The 25,864-nt window shown below is 37.4% G+C and overlaps 1 protein-coding gene across 1 annotated transcript in view; it reads left to right on the top strand.

Annotated features, from left to right (window-relative positions):
- DSE (dermatan sulfate epimerase) overlaps positions 1–24,064 on the top strand; it is a 68,631-nt gene extending 44,567 nt beyond the window's left edge. The window contains exons 3-6 of the mRNA XM_082855624.1: positions 12,907–13,160; positions 16,790–17,029; positions 19,435–19,642; positions 21,736–24,064. Of these exons, the coding sequence (XP_082711750.1) occupies positions 12,907–13,160; positions 16,790–17,029; positions 19,435–19,642; positions 21,736–23,500 (2,467 nt within the window). The 3' untranslated portion in view covers positions 23,501–24,064. The remainder of the gene's footprint in view (positions 1–12,906; positions 13,161–16,789; positions 17,030–19,434; positions 19,643–21,735) is intronic.
- Positions 24,065–25,864: the final 1,800 nt, after the last annotated feature.

Below are 25,864 nucleotides of genomic sequence, written 5' to 3'. Positions count from 1 at the left end.
CGGCTACATTTCAGGTTTCCAGGGCTGAGTGGAATAAATTCTGCAGCACATTATTTCCAGTTGGCACCCAGAATAAAATCAAGAACAGTTCATTCACTGTTTTAAACAGGCAACTTCAGCAAAACCTTGAAATAGCATATTGTAAAAGAGAGAAATTCTGATAAAGCATTAAAAAGTGGGAATCTTAGGTAAATATTAACCTTACTGAGGAAACCATAATAGAAAGTAAAATACTGTTTCATGTATCCTAGCACCTTAAGGTCGGCCTTATTTTAGTTTTGGTATCTTCCTAACATCAGGGTGGCAAGATTTAGCAATTTGAATACCGTTTTTGCCATTGTTAAAGTATCCCTCACTTTTTAAAAACACTGTCACAGGTTCTTTGCCCTTTTGCATGTGGTGGTGTCAAAATCTTAGAGAATTTCTTTAAAGTAAATGGGAGTCACCACGTGTTCAGGCAGCAGCAGGAAGATGGTGCATACAAGATGGCAGTGATGACAAGTCAGGTTCTTGAAGGTCGGTGTATTATTCCTAGGGCAGCCGTAACAAAGTAACACAGGCTAAGTGGCTTAAAACAAACAGAAGTTGATTCTCTCACGGTTCTGGAGGCTAGAAATCTGCAACCAAGGTGTCAGCAGGGTCTTGGTTCCTTCTGGAGGCTCCAAGGAAAAACTGTCTCATGCTTCAGGTGGTTGTAGGCAACCCTTGGCCTTCCTTGACTTGAAGATGCATCACTCATCTACCTCTCACACGTACCATCCACCACCAACACATACAAACTGCGTGTCCCTCCAGCCTTCCAATATAGATATGTTGTGATTTTAATTGAATGAATATTGTGTTTGCATATTTTAACGAGGCAAAAGCTGTTGACAGCTGAACCGTGTCATATACTATGATTACTTTCAGTTTGTGTGCAACTTTTTGTTTTCTCTAGGATTAATAACAGCCTTTTTGCTTTATTTGTTTAGTTTCCTATACACTTATCACTAATTACCAACCAGACTCTCACTCAGTTATGTAAGTCTCTTAATCCATTCAAACAAGATGTTCTTAATAAGACATTCTTAACAATTCATCTTCTTGAAGAGGAACCTGCCAAAGCCTTTGACTGGTTATAATCTAGATCTACGGTATGGCTGTTGACTAACTCTTCTTTTCTCTCATGGGGTGGGTCCCCTCTGGAACATGAATCTCATGTTGTCTTCTTTTTGGTATATATCTTAATTTGGGTGGAGAAATTCTTCACTAGTTTCCAGAGGAAGTATTGATGAGCAGGAAATTTTGAAAACTTGGATGTCTTCTTACATTGTGTATCTATTAAAAATTATTGTATAGTTATTTTTTAATACTGTCTTCTTTTAACCTTTATACTAGAGTTATAAGTGATTTACCCACCACCATTACAATATTAGAGTATTCTGCGTTTAAGTGTATATTTACCTTTACTGGTGAGTTTTATACTTTCATATGTTCTCACGTTACTAATTGGCATCCTTTCATTTCAGTTTGAAGAACTCCCTTTAACATTTCTCCTAAGGCCAGTTAGTGGTGATAAACTTCTTCAGCATATGTTTATCTGGAAAACTCTTTAACTCTCTTTCAATTCTGAGGGACAGTTTTACTTGGTAGATTATTCTTGATTGGCAGTTTTCTTCTTTCAACACTTTGAGTGTATCGTCCCACTTCCTTCTGGTCCCCAAGGTTTCTTCTGAAAAATCTGCTGATAGTATTATGGGAGTTCCCTTGTACGTAATAAGTTGCTTTTATCATTTTTTTAAATTTTTATTTATTTATAAATTTATTTATTTATGGCTGTGTTGGGTCTTCATTGCTGCGAGCGGGCTTCCTCTAGTTGCGGTGAGTGGGGGCTACTCTTCGTTGCGGTGCGCGGGCTTCTCATTGCGGTGGCTTCTCTTGTTGCGGAGCACGGGGTCTAGGCATGCAGGCTTCAGTAGTTGCGGAGCACAGGCTCTAGGTGTGCGGGCTTCAGTAGTTGTGACACGCAGGCTCAGTAGTTGCAGCTCGTGGGCTCTAGAGTGCAGGCTCAGTAGTTGTGGCACACGACCTTCGTTGCTCCGCGGCATGTGGGATCTTCCCAGAGCAGGGCTCGAACCTGTGTCCCCTGCATTGGCAGGCAGATTCTTAACCACTGTGCCACCAGGGAAGTCCCTATCTTTCTATTTTTAAGATTCTCTTTAATTTTTGAAAATTTAATAATGTGTCTTACTGTGGGTCTTTGTAGAGGCATCTTTTTTGATACTCTGGGCTACCTGTATCTGGGGGCCTGTTTCTTTCTCCTCAGGTTAGGAAAGTTTTCAGTCATTATATCTTTGCATAAGCTTCTCTCCCTTCCTCTCTCTTCTTCTTCTGGTACCCCTATAATGTGTATATTAGTCTTCTTATGGTGTCCCATAAGTCCCTTAAGCTATCTTCACTCTTTTTTATTCTTTTTCCTTTTTGCTCTTCTGATTGCTCTCTCTTTAGGTTCACTGACCCTTTCTTCCACTTGATCTAGTCTGCTGTTGAATCCTTCTATTGAATTTAGTTCAGTTATTGAATTTTTCAGTGCTCAGTACAATGCAGTGCTCAGTACTTTTTAATGTTTTCTGTCTCTTTGTTGAAGTGCTCCCCCTGTTCATGCATTGCTCTCCTGACTTTGGTGAGCATTTATGACTGTTATTTTGAACTCTCTGTCCGATAAATCACTCATCTCCATTTTGTTAAGGTTGATTACTAGAGATTTATCTTTTTCTTTTCTTTGGAACATATTCTCCTATGTGTTCATTTTATATTGAATCAAATTTGAAACATAATTTCATCTCAATATTTATTTCTGACTTAATTTTAAATATCTGAAATATTTACATGGTTCACAATGTACCATGTCAGAATCATATTACAAATAATGCCATGATAAATAACCTTATGCATATATTTTTTTATTTGTGGTAGATTACTATAAGTGGTATTACTGGATCAAAATATAAAATGTTTATAAAATTTGTTAAATGTTACCAAGCTCTACCCCATAGGATTTGTACTACTCTGCACCCCAACAGCATTTTAAGAGTGTGCCTATTTCTCCACAGCTTTGACTAGAGTATTTGTCCTATGTGAGATTTTTACTGATTCGAATGTTAGATCAGTTGTAATTTGATTTAAATTTCTTTTATAATAAGTGGAGATGAGAATTTTGAATGAGGGATGTTTGCCCTTTTTTTTTTTGTTAACTGTCTTGTTTGTCACTTGCTCGTTTTTCCAATAAGATTTTGATCTTTTTCTTAAATTTTATGAGCCTTTGGTATGTTAGGATAAGTCCAACTGTATTCAGAGTATATGATACAAATATTTTTCCCCAGTTTATTCATGTTTACTTGTGGTCTTTTTTTTCCCCCCGTGCAAAAGGTTTTGTCTTATTTTTTCTTTTAAGCTTTATATGGCCAAAATGATCAGTCTTTTCTTCTATTGCTTCTTGTTTTTGAATCATAGTTGGAAAGGCTTTTCCTTCTCCAGGTCACAAAGGCATTCATCCATGCTTTCTTTTAAGATTTTTTTTATCTCATACTTTATATTTAGATGCCTAATTAATTTAGAGTTTATTTTCTTGTATTCTATGAGGTTTGGATCCAATTTTCTCCTTTTTTCAAATGACCATCTAGTTGTTCCAGTATAACTTGTTGGAGGGTACTTCTTTTCCCTATTGATTTTTGATGCCACCTTTATCACATACCAAGTTTCCATATGTTTTGCACCTGTTTCTGAATTTTGTTTCATTCCATTGGTATGTCTATCTACTCATGTCAGTACCACTGTATTCTGATTAGCGAAGGTTTATAGTGTGTCTTCTTCTCTGGCAGAGCTAGTCACCCTCCATCATTGTTCTTCTTTTCATTGACTTCCCTGGCTCTTCTTGCATGTTTAATTTTTTCTTAAAATCAGATCAACTACTTCTAGGCATTGTTTCTCACATGATCACTGGATACTTGCATAGTCATTGACTGAAGTGATGACATCTATGAATTGTTCAACTGAACTTTTATTTATTTATTTAGTTAGTTAGTTATTTGGCTGTACCACGTGGTATGTGGAACTTTCCCAACCAGGAATTGAACCCGTGCCCCCTTCCTTGCATTGGAAGCGTGGAGTCTTAACCACTGGACCACCAGGGAAGTCTTCAGCTGAACTTTTAGAAACATTTTACATGTATAAATATAAAGCATGTTAAACCTATAAAATACCAAGCTACTTTTTTAAAAGGCCAAAAATCATTTGATTAAGCTTTTCTGAACAATGCAGGAAATCTGGGTTATTCTCTCCTACCACCTTTTCAAGTTTCAGAATTTCTCCATTATAACAGATTCTTTCATAATTTATTATTACAATGTGATAGGTGAGCCTGTTTTAAACTCTAGTCCTTTGAGCTCTGCCTTTCTTACAAAACAGAGGTCTTCTTATGAAATCTGAATCATCTTAATTATCGTGCTTCTCCCTCTTACCTTTTCAGGCTGGACACTAGCCCAAAACACACTTGGCCAGCAAAAAGGGATTACAATTTTGAATGCTGTTTGATTCCATTTAAATAGAATGAAACAGCATACTTGGATAGCATACTTGGATATTTGGATAAAAGGACTTTGTGTCAGCGAATTAAACACTGGAATAATGACACGGCAGTGCCATTTCCCATTTAACAACACTACTACATTAGCTTGGTGTATATTTTCACACTCAGACTAATTCATTTTCTCTATAAGCCATCTAGAATCCTTTTTTAAGTAAAAAAGAATATTCTTTTCAGTTTCTGCTTTTGCATAATTGACTCCTCAGTATTCTTGAGTAGGGCCAAACTGACCTAAATTTTTGTATTTTAGAATTTAATATTTGGAATATTGAATTTATAGCTTTAAAATGAAATTAAGTGGTAGTACTCTATGTATTGAATCCAGTGATTTCATGAATATGGAAATGAAGATTGTGGAAGAAAATGATCTTTTATAGTTCATGGTCGATAAGTCATTTTCCCTGAAGATGTCTTAATATATAGTCAATTCCCATTCTATCGTTCTGTTATCCTTTTAGCATTTGTTCTCTGGTAGGGAGCAAAGTAGATGTTCAGAAAGGAAAGCTCATTGTCTATTTCTGTGTCTGTAGCCCTGGCTATCTTTAGGAGCTGAACGTTCTCAGCATGCAGGTTCAGGCCCACCAGCCCCTGGACCAGCTGGACCTGGAGCAGTACACTAGGAGCTTCACGCTCACCAGAGGTCTGTGGGGAGAAGGAAGAATTGTTTCAGGAATGCTACATGGTTGGAATCACATGTTCCTAGGGTGGGCCCTGAGCAACCTTGTGAGCACAGTATCGTGATATCTCTCCTCATGTCTGCCCCCTTTCCCACACCTCATACCTTGTTTCTCTCTTGGTATCATGAACATGGCAGGGCTTTGGAACCCTCTGTTGTATTTCAGCATAAGTGCCCTTCTGCCTAGCTCTTGGTAGGTTTGCTGACTAGCCCTTTCTTCTGGCTGGGTTCTTATGGCAAAGTTGGTGACTTTCCTTATAAGCACAGTGCTTTCCCTCACCAGGAAGAAGTAAAAATTCTAGATTCAGGTAGTCCTGGATTCCATTCTTTAACTTATATACGTGATCTTCAACGAGTCATTTTCCTATCCAAATACCGCTTTTACAATCTATGAAATGGGGCTGTAACATCTAATGTGAATTTTGAAGATTAAATGAAATAAAGTATGTAAAGGGCTTGGCACACACTATGTGCTTAATTAATAAGAAATATAACTTCTCTCTTTCCTCCCAACTATAAATAGTTAATTTTGCTTCATGATGCAAATGCCACCCCTTAGGCACCTGATCAAACATTTGGAATATGGACTACAAACCAGGCCAGAGTTGAGTTTAACATGCCCCTTGGATAGCTTGCTACCCACTCAGAGGCCCCTAGATCAAGTTCATCTATATTCCGGGCTTACTCTGCTCTTCTTGGCAAGTCACTGTCAGGGTCCCACTGTGCTTCACAGGCAAGGCCACACAAGTTAGAAATCCACTTCCTTTGGCTAAATGTTACAGGAATTGCTTTCAAAATTTCACATATTACTGACATTTAACATTTATGGCTAGTTTTTATGTTTAACTTACAGAGGGGAAGAAAGACGAATCACAATTGCCATGAGTCATATTTTTAAAAGTAGTGGTAACACATGACTTTCCTAACTTACTGGAGGTTGTTTCCAAGCACAGAAAAACTGAATGACTTTCTGTCAGGTTACTGTCTTCAGGACTCTTTTAGAATGAATAGATTGATTTACATTTTAAGAATAGAACTGACCTGGGCTTCCCTGGTGGCGCAGTGGTTGAGTCCACCTGCCGATGCAGGGGACATGGGTTCGTGCCCCGGTCCCGGAAGATCCCACATGCCGCGGAGCAGCTGGGCCCGTGAGCCATGGCCGCTGAGCCTGCGCGTCCGGAGCCTGTGCTCCGCAACGGGAGAGGCCACAACAGTGAGAGGCCCGTGTACCGCAAAAAAAAAAAAAAAAAAAGAATAGAACTGACCTTATATTGGCATATTTTGGTGGTGTGAGCCAGTACATGCTATAGGCAGAGGTGTAGCTTATGTGCAGTAGACGCAGCTGCAGCGAAGCTGGCAAATGTGAAGCTGGTGCTGCTCTGCCCTGTAAAGTTACATCTGGGAGTTTCTAAAGAGCTCATCGCTGCACTGTACGTTTAAATTCTTAATTCCTTTAAGGCTTATTTCATTTTCTCTTAAATTTATATTTATACATGAACATCTAGTGTCTAAAATAAACCAGATTTTGAAATATGAATCTTCTACTTTATGAATTTACTATGTAAATATTTTATAGGGTTATAAAACTGTATGTTATCTCAAAATGAGAAAAAGAAGGATTGTTTTGAGTTCTACTTTTTGGAAACGTTTAACAAACAGTGGAGCCTCATTTAAACATACTTTTGAAAACACATAGACTTGCTTATAGCATGGATCAAATCATGACCTTCAAAATACAGTTACATATGAAAATCCTGGTATAAAATTGTCAAGCTGTAAAAAGTGCTCAAAAACAGGACTAATAACCATAATAACATTGTAAAGGGAGTTACGAGTTGTCCCCTTGTTTCCAGTATTTTTTTTTTGTATATCGTTGATTCATTTAAATATTTAAATATCAGTGACCTCTTGACACCTCTTAGATTTTAAATACAGAACTTCTGTTATTCCAAGTATTTATTTTAACAGTATTTGTATAAATGAAATAGTATAAAAATTTAAACAATATTATACATAGACCATTCTGTGAACCTCATAATACCTAAGATTAATCTTAGATACCTAAGTATTAATCTTTTCACAGATAATAATTTTCTACAAAATATCTACTAAGACTATATGGAAAAAATTTGAATATAACTGATCATTTAAAACAAATCTATGCAAATAAAAATGAATGCCAACATTGTTATTAGACTTTTTATATTAGTCATTGCATCAAGTAAGCTGTCAATTTTTAAGTAATAGACTCCTTAGATTGCCTACTTTTGTACTCTGTACATAGTAGTTCAAAAGCATTTATGATAATGGAAGCAGTCTATCCACAGGAAATTGTTATAAAAATTTTGATTAGTGAAGCTACTAAATTTTGGAAAGGTTTTTATGTCTCTTCCTTTTACAGTCACAACTTGATTTATGGAAATAGCGCATCATGATGAACCCTATGCCTTTCCCCACCAATACCGTGCACCCCAACCCAGGCAATTAATAGTTCCTTTCTATGTTCACATCATTCTGTTTCACATAAATTCACTTAAATTCACCTTTGGAAATATTCTAGGCAGCAGATTTTAAATGTTTTGGACTCAGAACTCTTTTACACTCTTAAAAATTAATGAGGACATCAGACATCAAAGAGCTTTGTTTATGTGGGCTATACCTATTGAAATTTACCATACTAGAAATTAAAGCTAAAAAATTTTTTAAAATATTTATTCATTCTCTTGAAAGATAAATCCATTTCATATTAACATAGATAACATATTTTTAGGCAAAAAATAACGAGATTTTTGGAGACAAAATATTTAGTGTGAAGGAGATCATTGTTTTATACTTTTGCAAATCTTGCATATCTTCTTCTGTATTCAGTTTGTTGCAATGTAGTGTTTAAGTTGAAAATATGAAGAAATATGAAGAAAATCCAGCTTCACACAGACATCTGACTGAAAAGGGAGGAGTATTTGAAGAGTCTTTTCAGATAATTTTGACAGTTTTCTTTGCTACTGTACTAGAACTTGACAAGTGGTAGTTTTGTAAAAGTTAGTTCTATGTGGAATCTGGATTATAAAAGTTAGTTTCAATGTGGAATCTGAAACCATGTTAGTTAATAAAATTCCTCATATATTTTAATTGGTAAAAAATCCATTAGTATGCTTTGCACTTATAATGAATCTTTTATCTTTGTATGGTTTTGTAATATGCCTTTTTTATTTGAATGTTTATTCACTGAGTTATTCCCATCTTCCAAATGTTGATGCATTTAGTTATATAATATAAAAATAAATCACACTTGTTATCAATACAATTTTTCCAAAATTCTTTTTTTTTTTTTTTTTGCTTGAAAGCTCAAATTTTGTCATTGTCAACAAAACCTTTCAGTTTTTCTTGAACTGGCAGGCTTCCTTGTTTCAAAAAGACTTCCACTTAAATACCCAAGTCTAAAAAACTGTAATTTGTCAGTTGGTCATTCTCTGACGTAAAAACGATGTTTCGTGAAAAAGCAAGGAGCTAGTTCAGCTCTCAACTAAATGCACAATTTCTTCCTCATGATAGTTATTTACTTTGCTACGGATAGTGCTTTTTACATACTTCCCATTTCATCACATGGGCTATTAGAAAGATATGAACTAAAAAGGTTGAGATTTTATAAAATTAATAATTTTTACCACTTTATCAAGGATATTCTTAAGTGAAACTGGCTTTTTTTTTTAAACTTAGAGTGCACGGCAGTATGCAGAATCATACAAGGATTACTAGAACAGTTCAGTGCCCCTGCCTGGCTTGCTAAGATGCCAACATTTTTAACCCACTAGTACTTTTGCACCATTAGTGCAAATATCAACATATAACATCTTTATATTATTATGAGAATAATTTTTAGTCATGGATCCCCTGAAAGAGTCTCAGAGACCCCAGGGGTCCATGGACCTTAATTTAAGAATAGTTCTCTAAACAGGGGAAAGTATAGCTTATAAAAAGGAATACAGTAAAAATTTTCCTAACTAACCTCCTCTTAACTTACTTAATTTTCTTAACTAACCACCTCTTAACTGACTTGCCAATGAAATTAACCTCCATTCCTTGTATAACTGGCAGCAGCTCTCAGAGACTGCTGAATGTCAAGGCTGTGTCCATTAATTTCTGTTGCCACCCATAGAATTATGTGCTTAGCAAATGTCAGTTGTATTTGTTCTCAAACCAGTTTATGCCACTTTCACTAATACCTGTAATTACACAATTTTAATAATATTATACAAATAGAATAAATGTGAGTTTATAAAAAAGAATTAATAGTTCCAAAACCAACTTAAATGCTTTGGAATGACTTACTATAAAAAATTGCTGTCATAATTTAATGTGGATGAGATTAGTAAAAGTTTAGGGAAAAACTCATAAAAGTCTGGAAGGATTCTATATTCCTTCACAAGTATCTTTAATTTCTTCCTGTATTAAAGAAACCAAGGCTGGAAATTGTGATGATGTGTTATATGTGTTCTTTGCAGGGAAAAACAATGACACTGATCCGTAGACCCACATTCAAAGACAAGGCTTTTAGCTCCCCTTCAAAAGATTGGTAAATATGTACATATAAATATTTTAAGCTGAAATAAAATTCATATATTAATACCTTTATCTTTTTTTGTGATTCTTAACATGCTTCTTTAGTAGTTTTAGTAGCTGCTGGTTAGGATCACATTGAATACGATAGTTCCTTTGCTGCTATTCATGAGCTAGAAGCAAATTTCCTTTGGTTTCCATGACAGTAAAATATAGTCTCATCCATAATTACTCTCTGTATCTGAAGATGAAGCTGGGTAAGAATGTATTGGTAAAGAATGTAGGTAACATCTTAGAAATGTAGCTATTACAGATCAGATTTCATAATGATATAGTGATGCACCTGATGGTACCAGGAACTTTTTTTTTTTTTAAATCAGTGTGCTAGGATTTTGTTGAATTGGAAACTGCTTGGAGTAAGCAACTATACGTGGGAACTTGGAAATTTTCTCACAAATTGCATAGTAATATTTCCTGAAGAACAATTATATTAAATGTTCTTTTATCTATAAAAAATAAGTTCACTGGTGTATCAGACGTGTCAGGGCTCAGTAGATGGTAGCAGCTCATTGATGCCAGCTTTATCATGGCTACGTGTATGTGCTGTCATTTATAGGTGACATGGTGCCAAGACACAGGGCTGGGGAAAAAAATGCCTTGGAGTCTCTGCCTGCTTCCCCAATCACTATAAGTCAGTGAAGATTGTGTTTCTAACTCCCTGGCAGTGAGCTTGCAGTCTGAGTTGGGTTTTTTCCTAGAAGTAGGGAATTAATTTACACTCTTCATAGTCTGTTTACAACCAGTACACACACTGGCCAGCTGACTGGCAGGGCAGCTTTGTCCGTGGCCAACTGGTTAAGAAGCTCATCAACTTTAGTCATGTTAGCACCAGGCTGTATCACTAGCACAGCTAACCAAACACTGAAGTTATTGTTAAATACCAAGGGATTCTTCCAAATTCCTGATTTCTTAATCATCACATATTCATTGTCAACAGTGTAGCCTAGTTTTATAGGCTTGTTCCTTCATTTTTTTCTTTCTTCCCCAAAATATTTATTGAAAGTCTCCTGTGTGCCAGACACTGTTGTAGGATTGGGGATCCAATAGTGAATACAACAGAGAAGAAAAGCTAACCCTGCCCTTGTAGAACTTCAATTCTAGTAGGGGATACTATGCATACGCATATACATATACATACTTAAACGCTAAGAGGACAAAAAAGTGAGGAAGGCAAATGAAATACTGTGAGTTGGGGAGTAATGCTGAAGTTCTGACAGAGTGAGCAGAGAAGGCCTTACTAAGATCAGGTCTTTAATATAAACTCCTGAAAGAGGAGCACAGTCTAGAACAGGTAGTCTCTCAGAACATTTTAAGTATTCTTAACCTAGGGTCTGTGAGGTTTGTATGGGAGAAATACTGCATCTTAATTTTCACTAACTCTAACTGAAATTTTAGCATCTCTTCTAAATCATAAATCTGGATAACCAACTATAGTAATATCAGGAGAACCTGTAACTTTGTCACAGATATTTTCACGTCACATTCAGTTACTGTGTACATCTCAAAATATTATTTATGCTCCTCACTACTTATACATTATCATAGTTACTATCCCTGCCATTAAATCTTATATTCTAATGCCTTAATAAAGAAGCACATATATCACAATTTTTAAAAATATCTGTACTGATAGTTATATTTCAAAGTAATACCTTTCCTGGCATCCCTAGGTATTATATGTTATGAATTAACATATAAGATATTATATGTTAATATGTTATTATATGTTAACATATTGAGAAAGAGGCTGAGGCTTCACTAGTTGGCCAAAAAGAGGCTCTGGCATAGAAATGTTAAGCTTTAGTTTAATCCCTAATTGAGAGCTTTCTTCCACCTCCCGCAAGTACAGCACACCCTTCATTTGTTTCCCTCTTTTAGAGATTACTCAAATACATCCTGAACAGATAGGGAGGGTTTCCTGGATAATTCCCTAGAACTGTGATTGCGAAAGATCCTTTTTCGCTTCCTGTGTCATGCAGGCCACACACTATTAATGGACTTGCAGAATTATGTAGCAAGTCAAGCAGAAATTTGGTTTCCGAGAAAATGACAGTTTAATACTTTACAGATCAGCTTTTATAGACTTCCCTGAAAAGTACTTGAAGAATCTTAAAGGCAGTGCACTTCATTCTATGAGAAAAAATGAGACGCAGAAATCTGAGTTAGAATCAGCTCATTTTACTCCCTTACACCAGCGTTTTAGCCACTCTCCTCATCATGGCATTGACCAAGTGGGTCTGTCTAGATTGAGAGGTCCCAGACTGTACACCGTGGTACCTTCACCTTGACCAGCCCGTGGGAAATAAGATAGGATATACATACATGCTGGACAGTTTCAGCACAGCAGCCATGGAACAGAACTGAGAACCCTACTTCAGGTCGAAAGGGGAGGGCAAGCACTAGTTAATGGGTACTCCAGAGAATTCTGATCTGCCATGACGTTATGTGCTTTCGATCTCTTTGAATATATTCTTCTACCTCCCATGAAGAGTAAAGAAAAAGTCAAAAGTGGGCTTCTCTGTTGGCGCAGTGGTTGGGAGTCCACCTGCCGATCCAGGGGACGCGGGTTCACGCCCCGGTCCGGGAAGATCCCACATGCCGCGGAGCGGCTGGGCCCGTGAGCCATGGCCGCTAAGCCTGCATGTCCGGAGCCTGTGCTCCGCAACAGGAGAGGCCACAACAGTGAGAGGCCCACGTACTGCAAAAAAAAACCAAACCAAAATTTAAAAAAAAGTCAAAAGTAGAAACATCTCAACATCTTGATGTTGCCAGAAGCTGGAGAGAGAAAAGTGTATACTCTGTAATTTTCACATTAGACAAACTTTATGCTTGTGTCTTATGTGGAGGGAAATCTATCTTTTGTGTTGTTAAACCTTTTGGATTGTATCTCCACTTGTGTCCTTTAGTTCTGAGAAATAGACACTTTAAAAGTGTGATGAGGGCTGTGAGCCTGCTGGCACTCATTTGCGTGGCTTCTTTTCCGTTACAGGTTGGTGAAAGATGCTCCTTGGGATGAAGTCCCGCTTGCTCACTCCCTGGTTGGTTTTGCCACTGCCTATGACTTCTTGTACAACTACCTGAGCAGGACACAACAGGAGAGGTTTCTTGAAGTGATTGCCAATGCCTCGGGATATATGTATGAAACTTCATACAGGAGAGGGTGGGGATTTCAATACCTGCACAATCATCAGCCCACCAACTGCATGGCCTTGCTCACAGGAAGCCTGGTCCTGATGAATCAAGGTGCGTATGGACACACCAAGGGGATGCCTGAGCTGACATCACTTGTAGTTACCATGTTGTGAGCAAAGCATTTATATAACTAGTCTAAGTATATGTTCATGCTTGGATCCTAACTAAGCCCATAAGATGAAGTGATATCTGGGACACCTCTTGAAGAGTTGAGAGACATCTCTTTCTTCATTTCTGCTTGTTATATTAGCCTGAAGGTTACTTGAGTACGGCGTTTGATTGTCCCAAGCCATATCCTTACAGCACAGGATCCGTGGTGAATCTTCCTTTTTCCAAAGATTTTTGACAGTGAAGGCAGCCAGCCTGGATAGGGTTTTTAAAAGCTGAACAGATGGTTTATGATATGAACTGAATAGTCCTCATACACAGGTGTGTATCATTACAGCACTACTTTTTTTGTCCCTCTAAAGACTTTAAAACAATCAGTCTACATCATTCAGGTCAAATTTGGAATTGACTTTTGTGGATCGTGTAGCTGCTTTACCTTATTGTATTATGTAATTGCTAATATTGCGTTTTCTTTGTTCTTGTAATTCTGACATAATGACAACTCCTGTGGAAGTCTGTAAATGACTAAATAAGATTATGTTTAAGAAAAACAACCCTAAGGTCACAGTAAGTTATTAGAATTAAATATATACTCATAACTGGCAAATCTAAAAGAGTTTAAGTCTTGATTATATTCCCCATAAGAATTAGGAAGCATTTTGCACATTACCCAGCATCAGATTTTACCCAAGCCTAGCTTTCTCCCTTGTCATATGAACCATCACTTTTAATTAGGTCTTAGAAGAAAAGAAACTAAAATTAATTGAGCATTTATTAATTTAGCATGGCATGTGCTAATCCTTGTCCATATTTTATTTAATTCTCACCTCAACCATATAAGGTAGCTGGGATTGGGACCCAGTTCTAGACAAACTCAAACTTCATTGTCTTTCCACTATATTTTGTTACCTCTCTCAGAATAGAAGTTCAATTTTAGTAACTTAAGGAAAGCTTGATTAAGAGGGTAAATTTTCCTGCTAGCTCCCTTTGCCCCCCACTCTCACAAAAACAAATGAAATTTTAAAAGTCAAGAGGTTAAGCCATGTGAACACCTACCATCCAACCATTTATAAATCCACAGGCCTGTGGAAAGACAGCATCATGAATTGGTGGAGAGAACCTTGGAGTGAGCTGGATCGCAGCTTGGGGCCTTGAGTTTTAGTCTAGCACAGTTTTATTTCCTTAGATAAATTTTAGTTCTTTACCAACAGGAATAGAGCTTATTTCTTCATTCTTCACAGTAGATAAAATTGTTCCAGATATTAAGCAGGCACCTAAAATACTGGCTCGAATTGGGTCAAAATTTGAATTTTCTTCTGGCAGGAGTTTTCACATGCCTTTGTTTTCTGAGTAAAGTAATGGGTTGCTCTGGGATGCACTCTCCCAGAGCCATTCCATAAGCAGCACACACATTTCTAAGAAGATGGGACAAAAGAAGGAGTGAAATCTCTGGTCCTGCACATCTCAGTTAATAATCAGACTTACAGCCCCGGCTTTCTTGGCAGCCTCGCTCTAACTTTAGGAGCTACCTCAGCCGCACTGTGCCAATCATTCCATGTTCTCAGAGCAGCCTTGTAGATACTGACTGAGGTAGCTTAGTCAGGTGTAGCTCCTACTGGACTCAGATGAAATTTCAGGAGTGAGAGAGTTAGGATTTTTCCTCTGTTCTGCTAACCCTGTCTTAAGGCTTAGGATACAGGGCCCACAGGGTCACACGTATGCAGTTTACAAATCAGTTGGAAAGAAGACAGGTGTGAAATGTTTAAATGACTACACCATACTTTTAATATTACCACGGAATGAAATAAGGGAGATCATGAAGTTAGGATTAAATATCCAACGAGTGTGTAAGTTTGAATTCAGGAGAACAAGGTTCTTTAGGTGAGTTTGAGATGGTTCTTGAAACTTTGAAGGATGGGTAGGATATGGATAACTGAAAATAATGAACATTCCAGGCAAGGTGTATGGATGATGGGAAAAAAATACAGGGCAGAGCATCAGTAACAACAATATTGGTACCTTGTATTGACAGATTTGAAGTTTACAAAGGTAGACATTGCCTCGTCTCATGAATAGGGTTTTTATAAGGAAAATCAGGTAATATCTGGGGAGCAGTGAGTAGCAGTTCTAATTTTAAACATCAGTCACATTGGTATCTGATTGGAGATGGAGGATATAGAGAGAAAAAAGATGAGGATGATTGAGATTTTAAACTCTAGTGACTAATGGAAATTGAAAACTATGCAGAAGGCTGGCAGGTCAGGGGTGGAGCTGGATGGGAGAAGGAACCAGTGTACAATTAACAGTAACCTCTGCACAGCAGAGCCTGAGAATGGTGCTGCACCCCCATGAGATGAGAGCTTGGTCTTACTTAGCCTGGAACCTTGGATTTAGGCTGGGAGGTACCTGGTGGTGCCTGGGCCTCTGGAAGCCCCCATCCCCAGCACACCTAGTAGACTGTGGTAGAGGGTTCAGCATGGGTGATCACACGCACGTCTATGGGAGTGATCCAACAAAAGTCCACTCATTAGGAGGCAGTGAGCTTAATTTTATCCTTGGGGGTTGTGTATTTTAAATACAAGCAAACAAAACAAACCTTAAATCTAAAGACCTAGGTTCAGATCAAAGTTCTGTTCATTTTTAGTCATATGCCAGAGGACAAGTCAACCTTTCTGTAATTTTGGGGTAATAATGCATAATTGAGTTGTTAAAAGGATTAAGTAAGATTATGTTTGGTGCTGTGTGAATTATAAATGTTACGAGATGTGAGGACTTGTTATTGTTGCCTAAACAATTGTTGCTGGTCTCACAAGAATTATAGGAAGATAGCATTTCTGAGTCAAAAGGATTTTAGAAAAAATTTTAGACCTTTAATTTTCAGCTGGGGAAATTGAAAAATGTGGCAGGTTGAAGAAGTGCTTGAACAAAATCGTGTGGCTCATTTTTGGTAGATTAGGGACTCCCAGTTGATTTTTGTCACCTTTAGATTGCCACTCCAATGGTCTCTCCACCCCACTGTGCTGCCTTTTCCAATGCTGTGGAATCTAAAACCACGTAAAGGATGAGGTATTGTCTTCTAAGAACAGGACACGTTGGAAAATATTCATGTAGCATTTATAGTATTTGCAGCTTGTTAAAAATTCTGTAAAATAATGGTGACAGTTTTTGTGAAGCGGAAAACTTCAAAAATATTTTCAGTGTTTTCTAGAAAAATTGAGTAAAAGTCTCAATGTACAGATCCTTTCTTGCAGACATAAAGTATGTACAGTTTATAATCTTAGATGTGGTGTGGTTTCAGTTTATTAAAGATTATGAAATGACTGATACTTATTTAAAGGTTTGTCTTTAATTAATAAATGACCTGTATTCAAGAACTTCTTAACGTAGATCATGGACTCATCATAAACCTGGACTAGCAGGATGTTATTTATAATGTTGATAAGTGAGAGTTTTCCAAAATGCAATTTGCAGTATAAACTGGTCAGATAACTCAGAGGGTTTTATTTGGCCATATTTTTGTTTTTAGTTTGTTACAGCCTTAGTCATTGTTTCCATGTGTTTTCATCTTTCAGGGTATCTTCAAGAAGCTTACTTATGGACCAAACAAGTTCTGACCATCATGGAGAAGTCTCTTGTCTTGCTCCGAGAGGTGACAGACGGCTCCCTCTATGAAGGAGTTGCATATGGCAGCTACACCACTAGATCACTCTTCCAGTATATGTTTCTTGTTCAGAGGCACTTTGACATCAACCACTTTGGCCACCCATGGCTTAAACAACACTTTGCATTTATGTATAGAACCATCCTGCCAGGTACAGTGAGGACTTAGAAGTGGGAAAACATTAAACTACTGTAATTTTTTCTGATTACGAAGATGGACTAGACTAAGAAAAGAAACATGGGATTTGAGCCATATTGAGGTTAAAGGGATTTTTTTTTTTTAATCAAAGAATAATTCAAGAGTTGTGTATAGCCAGGAATATTTGGAGAGTTAATGTGATTTAGGTATTATAAAGCTTAGAACTTAACAGATCAAATATAATTTGTAGCCTCCACAGTACTTTTATTTTTGTATGTGTACAAACTTGGGTACAAATACAAACTCATTTTCATGAATCTAAACGAAACAAAAAAAATTATGATTACATGTTAATTTTCCTTTATGTGTGATCCCTAATTGATCCTACTTTACTTTTTTAGTTTTAAATTTTTTCTTCCAAACTATACAAACATGATTCAAAAGAAAGATTACATCTACATATTTAAATTGGGGGTTTAGTATTCTCTTAACACATTTTTGACCAGAGACGTGTTACAGGCACAGGCGTTAGTTTCTGCAGAAATCCCCTGGCCAATAATGTGTTAATACTCAAAATACTTTATGGAAATAAGTGGTATAAGATATAGAAAGCAAACCAAAAAATGAATTTCTGGGACTTCCCTGGCGGTCTGGTGGTTAAGACTCCGCTCTTCCACTACAGGGGGCGTGGGTTCGATCCCTGGTTGGGGAACTAAGACCCACGTGCCACGCAACACGGCTGAAAATTAAAAAAAAAAAGAAAGATAAAAATGAATTTCTATGAAACTTCTAATTTCTTGTTGCTATGTAGCTTAGCCTTTTAAGAGAACTGGCTCACACACACACACACACACACACACACACACACACACACACACATATAAAGAGTTTATTCGTTTCTAGGACAGCCTATAACTCTCCTTATTTCTAAACAGGACTATCGTGTTAGAAAAAGTTTAGGAGGTAAATTTTCATCAGGGTGGGTTTTCCCTCAGTGACATGCAATTGTTTAGTTGAATGATTGGAGACCTACAGCAAACAATGCAGTTTTTAAATCTTTTTGCTCTGGTTATATACACATGGATTGGATAGAATCTCCATTATTGGATTAGTTATCAAAAAAATACTGCAGAGCAAAAGAACCATGTTTAGTTTAGAAAAATTTAGTTTAGACTCACATGCGGAGCCCTATTGTTTTGGTTATCCTTAAGCATGCAGGAGAGGCCTCTTTTATCTTTAGTTTATCTTGGTAAACAAAGGCCATCTAAAGCAAGGGCCTTTAAGAGGTCTCAGTGCTTTGTAATTTGATCTGAGTTCTAACAGCCAGCCACATCAGGGCTTGGGTTTGCTGTGAACTATGTATGTGGCTACTGCCTAAGGTGGAAAAGACAATATGAACACCTCTAAGAGGAGAAATCATGTATTTGTGTCAATGAGTAAAACAACCTTTATTGAACATTTATGTGCCAGGCACTATAATAGGCAGAGGATTCAGAGTAATAAAACATCCCATCTGCTTTTAAGATACAGGTTAGTAGAAGATTCAGAAAATCACATTTTATAGTAAGATTTACTTGGACGAGAGTTTACTAAACTGCTAGAAGCAAAAACATTAGCTGTAAATCATGTAAGTATGGTCATACAGGCATTTTTAGAAGGGATTCTGTGTTAAGTCAGTCTGTTCTCAACAACATTTCTTTTTTATTTTCTCTACAATGGTTATTCTAGTAACGATTATTCCTGTCTGACCCAGAATTTTATTCCATTCTTCTTTTTCAAGAATGCCTGGAGCATTATCTGGTCTTACCTACATTTGTTTTTCTGACCTATTCCAGTATGATCTTTACGTTTTCTCTCTTTTCTTCAACATCTAATAGTACATACAGGCAGGACCTTCTCTGGAATTGTTTCATTTTCTTCCTATAGAAACTCAGTTTCTCCCCGAAACCTTATAATTTCTGCTGTATTGGATGCCAAGTTGAAGCACCTTACGTTATTATCTTGGTCTGGGATGTGGGATGAGTTGGTGGGAAAGCTAGTGCTGATTCCAGGTTCAGGGACTCACCATGCACAAGAGGATAGATCTCCCATGTATCCATGCAATTATATTTGCAAGCAGCATGGACATTAGAAAATGAGGAAGGTAGGCAACAAATGTAAGCATTAATAGTTGTTTCTATTACCAAAGACAAGTTGCCACATGACAAACTTGCACACAGGTTTGTGGAAGACTTTTAGAAGGATTCTGATTAACTGGCCTGGGGTAGAGTGAGGACATGGTGGTTTTTTGTTTCTTATTTTTATCCAAGGTACACAATTGAGTCTAATTTGGAACCAGGATTGAGAATCATTGTTTGGGCCTTTATGGAAGTAGGCAGTTTTAAACTTATCTTAATTCTGTCAAACTTCTTTCCCCAGGGTTTCAAAGAACTGTGGCTATTGCAGACTCAAATTACAACTGGTTTTATGGTCCAGAAAGCCAATTAGTGTTCCTGGATAAATTTGTCATGCGTAACGGCAGTGGTAACTGGTTGGCTGACCAGATCAGAAGGAACCGTGTGATGGAAGGTCCAGGGACGCCTTCCAAAGGGCAGCGCTGGTGTACGCTTCACACAGAATTTCTCTGGTATGCTACCTTGTACTGGCTTTAAAGAGAAATTGTACCCAGGGGTATAGTGTGCTAATTTTTTTACATTAAAAAAGAAAAACGAATCTACTTTTTAACACTTTCTCCATGCCGCCTATGTACTCGCAGCTTCAATTCAGTTCATGTCACAGTTTTGAAATTCTGTTAGAAACATTTCCTTCCATTTAAGATCTAATTACTGTTTGCAGTTTTTGCTTTACATGTATTAGAATCCTAGGCTCACACTATTTCCTAGATATGCATGTTTTGATTTACATCATTTTTGAAATCATATAAAGAGAAAAAACACGAAATTTAGACTGAGTTATTCTGATAATCACACCAAAAAAAAAAAACCAAAAGTAGTAAAATGTTTTGTTTTGATAAATGGAGCATTATAATCTTCTAATAGCAAAGCTGTGGCTAAATTTTCAAAACTATTTAAAAGTGGTGACAGTATTTGACAGTTTTACTTTGATAAGAAAAGAACCATGTAATTTTTTTGCCTTAATCTTTTAAGCCTAGAAGGAGAAGCCAGGCTCTCCTTTTTAAAGTACTGCCAAACACATTTTTGGCATCTAATAAATTAAAATAAAAATTACAGGGAACTGGTTAATCATTAATCCCTGATGTCTTTTCAAGCTACTGAAATTTGCATTCAACTCCAAAGTAAGCTTCTGTGGTTTGATTGCTTCTTTTCATGTACAAAAAAAAAAAAAATTAAACAAGAGGGAAAAAAAAGTTAGTAAAGTGGTAACTGTCATAATTTAACCAGCACTTCTAAAAACTATCTTCACAGATGAACTGCATATATTAACATGCAACCATTCTTGGCTCCTTTTAGGTATTTAAAGTAATTACTTAATAGTGTTTTTCACTTACCCGTAAATAAACAAGAGAGTTCTATAAAGCTGATTATAGGAGTCAGATTAATGCTAAGTCTAATTTGATTCAGAAAGTGCCTTTATGGGAATATGAAAACTGACTAAAACCTGAGAGGAGGATGGCCAGTTCCACTTGTTTCTGGATTTGTTAAATCATCATAATTAAGCCAGCCCTGTACACTAGACTGAAGCGGAGAGACAATTGCTCATGTCCGTAACTGAGACTCCAGAACAAAAGACACAACAGCCCAAATCAAATAAATATCAGTAAGATTAACTCCACCATAGGTGACTGATTCACTTTAGAGAAAAAGTATCTTAGAGCCTTTCTTCCCTTGAGCAGCAAATCATATGAAGCTGTCAAGGCTGTTGTCTCAGATCACCAAAAGTGAACAGTCATCTTCATTATTATTTTTGGAGCCTTCCTGAATCAAAACCTGTGTTCTTAATCACGGTGAAAGCTTAATGTGAATTATCTTACTTTGATAATAAACATCGTAAATTAAAATAAGAAACTCATATCAGAAAAAGCATGACATCATCTGCAGATTAAAACAAAACAAAACCTTGGAACCGGGCCAGGCAGTGGGTGGCATGGCCATAAATCCTCCACCGTTAGATCGTTTCCTGAATTTCATCCATTCATATTCTTAGATGTGGTATTGGCAGTAAATTTTATCTAATACGCGAAATTCGACTCTATTTAAATTTATCTTTTTAGAGGGGGAAGAAAGTACTCTACCAAACTTTCAATAGTATCAGTTGTTCGCAGAACAGTGCTTCCTTAGCACTCAAGGATTGCTAAAGTCCAAATCTTAACATGTGGTTTCCTAGAATAGGAGCCCCTCAACTAGAGGTTTGGATGAGCTGCTTAATTCTATGAGCCCCCGTCGTCTGGGTGGCAGTTCTGAAATCATTAAGTGGAGAGGGTCCAGGTAGCGATTATCAGTAGCTGTCATTTCCGGCGCAAACCCTTCACAGTTGTAAAGACACACTCCTCTCCCATTCACCAGGGGCATGCCCCTACACGTGCTGATTATACGTGGGTGTTTTCAGAAATGCCCCTAATACAGTCTGCGCTGCCAGTGCTCTGGGTGGCATTTTTATGTTGTTTCCTCCAGCCACGTTGCCGTGTGGCCTCGCGGCTCTGCTGTGTTCCTTTCACTTCTATTGGAAAACCATTTAACGTTTAAAAATTGATTCTTTCAGGTATGATGCCAGCTTGAAATCTGTCCCCCCTCCAGATTTTGGCACCCCAGCATTGCATTATTTTGAAGACTGGGGTGTTGTGACTTATGGAAGTGCGCTGCCTGCAGAAATCAATAGATCTTTCCTTTCCTTCAAGTCAGGAAAACTTGGGGGACGTGCAATATATGACATTGTCCACAGAAACAAATACAAAGACTGGATCAAAGGCTGGAGAAATTTTAATGCAGGGCATGAACATCCTGATCAGAACTCCTTTACTTTTGCTCCCAACGGTGTGCCTTTCATTACTGAGGCTCTCTATGGGCCAAAGTATACCTTCTTCAACAATGTTTTGATGTTTTCCCCAGCTGTGTCCAAGAGCTGCTTTTCTCCCTGGGAAGGTCAGGTCACAGAAGACTGTTCATCAAAATGGTCTAAATACAAGCATGACCTGGCAGCTAGCTGTCAGGGGAGAGTTGTTGCTGCAATGGAGAAAAATGGGGTGGTTTTCATCCGAGGAGAGGGTGTGGGCGCTTACAACCCCCAGCTCCATCTGAAGAACGTTCAGAGGAATCTGATCCTCCTGCATCCACAGCTTCTCCTCCTCGTGGATCAGATACACCTGGGAGAGGACAGCCCCTTGGAGACAGCAGCAGGCTTCTTCCACAATGTGGATTTTTCTTTTGAGGAGACAGTGGTAGATGGGGTCCATGGGGCTTTCATCAGGCAGCGAGATGGGCTCTATAAAATGTACTGGATGGATGATACTGGCTACAGTGAGAAAGGAACCTTTGCTTCAGTGACATACCCTCGGGGCTATCCCTACAATGGGACCAACTATGTGAATGTCACCACACACCTCCGAAGTCCCATCACCAGGGCAGCTTACCTCTTCATAGGGCCCTCCATAGACGTTCAGAGCTTCAGCATCCACGGAGACTCTCAGCAACTGGATGTGTTCATAGCCACCGGTGAGCATGCCTACGCCACTTACCTGTGGACAGGTGAGACTACAGAACAGTTGGCCTTGGCACAGGTCATTGCCGACCGTCAGAAAATTCTGTTTGACTGGAGTTCAGCCATCAAGAGCACCGTTGTCCCTGAGGTGAAGGACTACGCCGCTATTGTGGAACAGAACCTGCAGCATTTTAAGCCAGTGTTCCAGCTGCTGGAGAAGCAGATCCTGTCCCGAGTCCGGAACACAGCCAGCTTTAGGAAGACTGCTGAGCGCCTGCTGAGATTTTCAGATAAGAGACAGACTGAGGAGGCCATCGACAGGATTTTTGCCATATCACAGCAACAGCAGCAGCAGCAGCAAAGCAAGTCCAAGAAAAACCGAAGGGGAGGCAAGCGCTATAAATTTGTGGATGCCGTCCCTGATATTTTTGCACAGATCGAAGTCAATGAAAAGAAGATTCGACAGAAAGCTCAGATTTTGGCACAGAAAGAACTGCCCATAGATGAAGATGAAGAAATGAAAGACCTTTTAGATTTTGCAGATGTAACATATGAGAAACACAAAAATGGTGATTTGATGAAAGGCCGGTTTGGACAGGCTCGGATGGTGACGACGACTCGCAGCAGAGCCCCAGCACTGTCTGCTTCGTATACCAGGCTGTTCCTGATTCTGAACATCGCCATTTTCTTTGTCATGTTGGCAATGCAACTGACTTATTTCCAGAGGGCCCAGAGCCTACATGGCCAAAGATGTCTTTATGCAGTCCTTCTAATAGATAGCTGTATTTTATTATGGTTGTACTCTTCTTGTTCCCAATCACAGTGTTAGCACTGAAGCTATAAATTGCTTGATCATTTTGTGGTCACAAGTCTGTGCAAAAAATAAAATCATTGCCCTTGTTTGTTACTGGATTTTTTTTCTCAGATTCTTTTAACAAATTAAGGGGAAGGTACTTTCACACAAGAAAGCAGGGACATGGAGAAATCAGTATGGGTAAAGGCAAAGAATTTATCAAAGGAATAAGAGCAGCTTGGTTGTCACATGGTGTTTCTGGAAGTGGCTTGGCTGAATTAGCAGTCCATATAATACTGCTCTTAAAAGAACAAAATGTCTGGTTTTAAGTAATATTTCTTCTTAAGAGAAAAAGACTTAGATAGAATTGGATTTTATTAATATTAATTTAATGCTATTAGCGATCTCCAGATACTATTTTATGAAAAGACTGAAGCACACAATTCTAAGAAATACAGAAAAAATTTTTTAATGGTGTAGTCGTGTTGAAAATAAATGTTAATAAGTCCTGGTGTGGTGGTGTCACCTTCCTTAGAGAGTAATTCATGAGTTAAGTGCATAACAGCATCTGTACATTGGGTTACTATTCAGATAACATAGTAAAATGATGGCAGAAGATTATTGGAAAATTTGGGATATATTTCCAGTGGAAAACATATATCTATGAATGAATTTCCTTGATGATGTTGGTTTCAGCATACACATAATCGACTGCTTTTACACACCCATTGGTTATTCAATAAATGAGACAATTACAGGTAACTTAATTTTCTATTTTCCTTCTGTGGAAAACTGTTATAGACCCAATGACTAACTTCAAAATAAATATATCCTGAACATTGATTTCAGTACCAAAGAAGATGGGGAAGCTAAAATTTGGATATGATTCTTACTTTTTTTAATAGAAAACTTTCTTCAATTTATTTTGCTAAATAAACATCATAATTGTGATTTTTCTATAGTGTCTTTCTTCTTTTTTCCTATGTATTCAACAATTTTGAAATCTTTTAAGAAAAACTGTTTATTTGAACATGCGTTAATTAAACAAAGTAGAGTTGGAATTGAAAGAAGTAATTTCTCTGCTTATTTACCTTTTTGTTTTTTAAACATATTTTAAACATTTAAAACAAAAGCCGAATTCTGATATTTAAGTAATACCAAACTTTTAAAACATAAAATTTTCATATTTATTTTCAATTAAGTCCTCAGGAGGTAATAGCAGCACAGAGTACTGGAAACACATTCCACAGATTGATATTGCAGCACAAGAAAATGATAAAAGGAACTTAAAGTGCATTATCGCACATTTAGCATATTTGAGTTTTATGTATTTCTCCCTTGAAAACAAAATACGTTTGGCTCCAGTTTGTAACGAGAACACATTCCCTGATACAGGTCTAAGGTAATAATGGCAATCTTTTCCTTTCACTTGTCCTTTTGGTTCATGGAAATACCGGTAAGTAACAGAAAACAAAAACATTCAGAAACTTATGAGCCCCTTTTTGCAGTTCTAATTTTGAACCTTCTTACATAAAAAAACACAAGTCTGACTTTTCACTGTACTTCACTCATTATACTGGGAATCTAGAAGATGACTTCTGAGGAAGTATTTTTTTTTCTTTTATGGAAGAAGTCTCTGGGGAGGATGTCATTACACACTGTTTAAAAGAATAATGTTTTCAAAAGAATAATGCTTCCGTTTGTCCTGCATGGATGCTGTTACGGGGCTTTAAACTTGCTTTATGTGACAGATTCTCCGTTTACTTAACCTCATTCGACATTCCTCTCTTCTAGTCTTTCTCATTCAGAAAGGATGAATTGTCTGAAATGATCAAAAGCAAATTTTGAAAAAAAAGGTAAATTGCTCTTTGAGGCTACCAAGCAAACCTGATCTCAGACCCAAAAACTCAGGCATACTTTCTCATAAAGATGAAAAGTGCAAGCGAATGCCAAATCCAGCTTTCCTTTTGTTTTTACTAGGTTAGGGCAGACAATAAATTAGTCCCCATAGCATGATCCTAGTATAACACATTAGCTCATTTTCAAAGCAACTTTTAAAAATATGGTAATCACATATCTTTAAAACAAAATTATGATGGGTTTATTTTCCTTCTAAGTGGACCTTGTATTTATTTCAATTTAAAAAATTTCCACAGTCAGTGACTTAAGTGGTTAAGTAAGGAAAAAGAATGCTGAGACAAATCACAGCTCTTCATAATGAGACATGTTTTATATCAGGGATAGTTCATATTTGAATAAAACTAAGGAACTCTTTGTATCTTCCAGAAAAGCAAGCAATGTTAAATCTCTCTTGAAACTGAGTAATTAATTATGGAATGTTCACTGCTGCTCACTGTGAAAGGAGTGTTTCAAGTTCATTGGATAATATGGGAGCTTTTG

Source organism: Leucopleurus acutus (assembly GCF_964270905.1).
Source record: "Leucopleurus acutus genome assembly, chromosome: 15".
Classification (NCBI taxonomy): domain Eukaryota; kingdom Metazoa; phylum Chordata; class Mammalia; order Artiodactyla; family Delphinidae; genus Leucopleurus; species Leucopleurus acutus.
The sequence above is the reverse complement of the archived record's forward strand: the minus strand, read 5'-3'. Positions and strand labels throughout refer to the sequence as shown.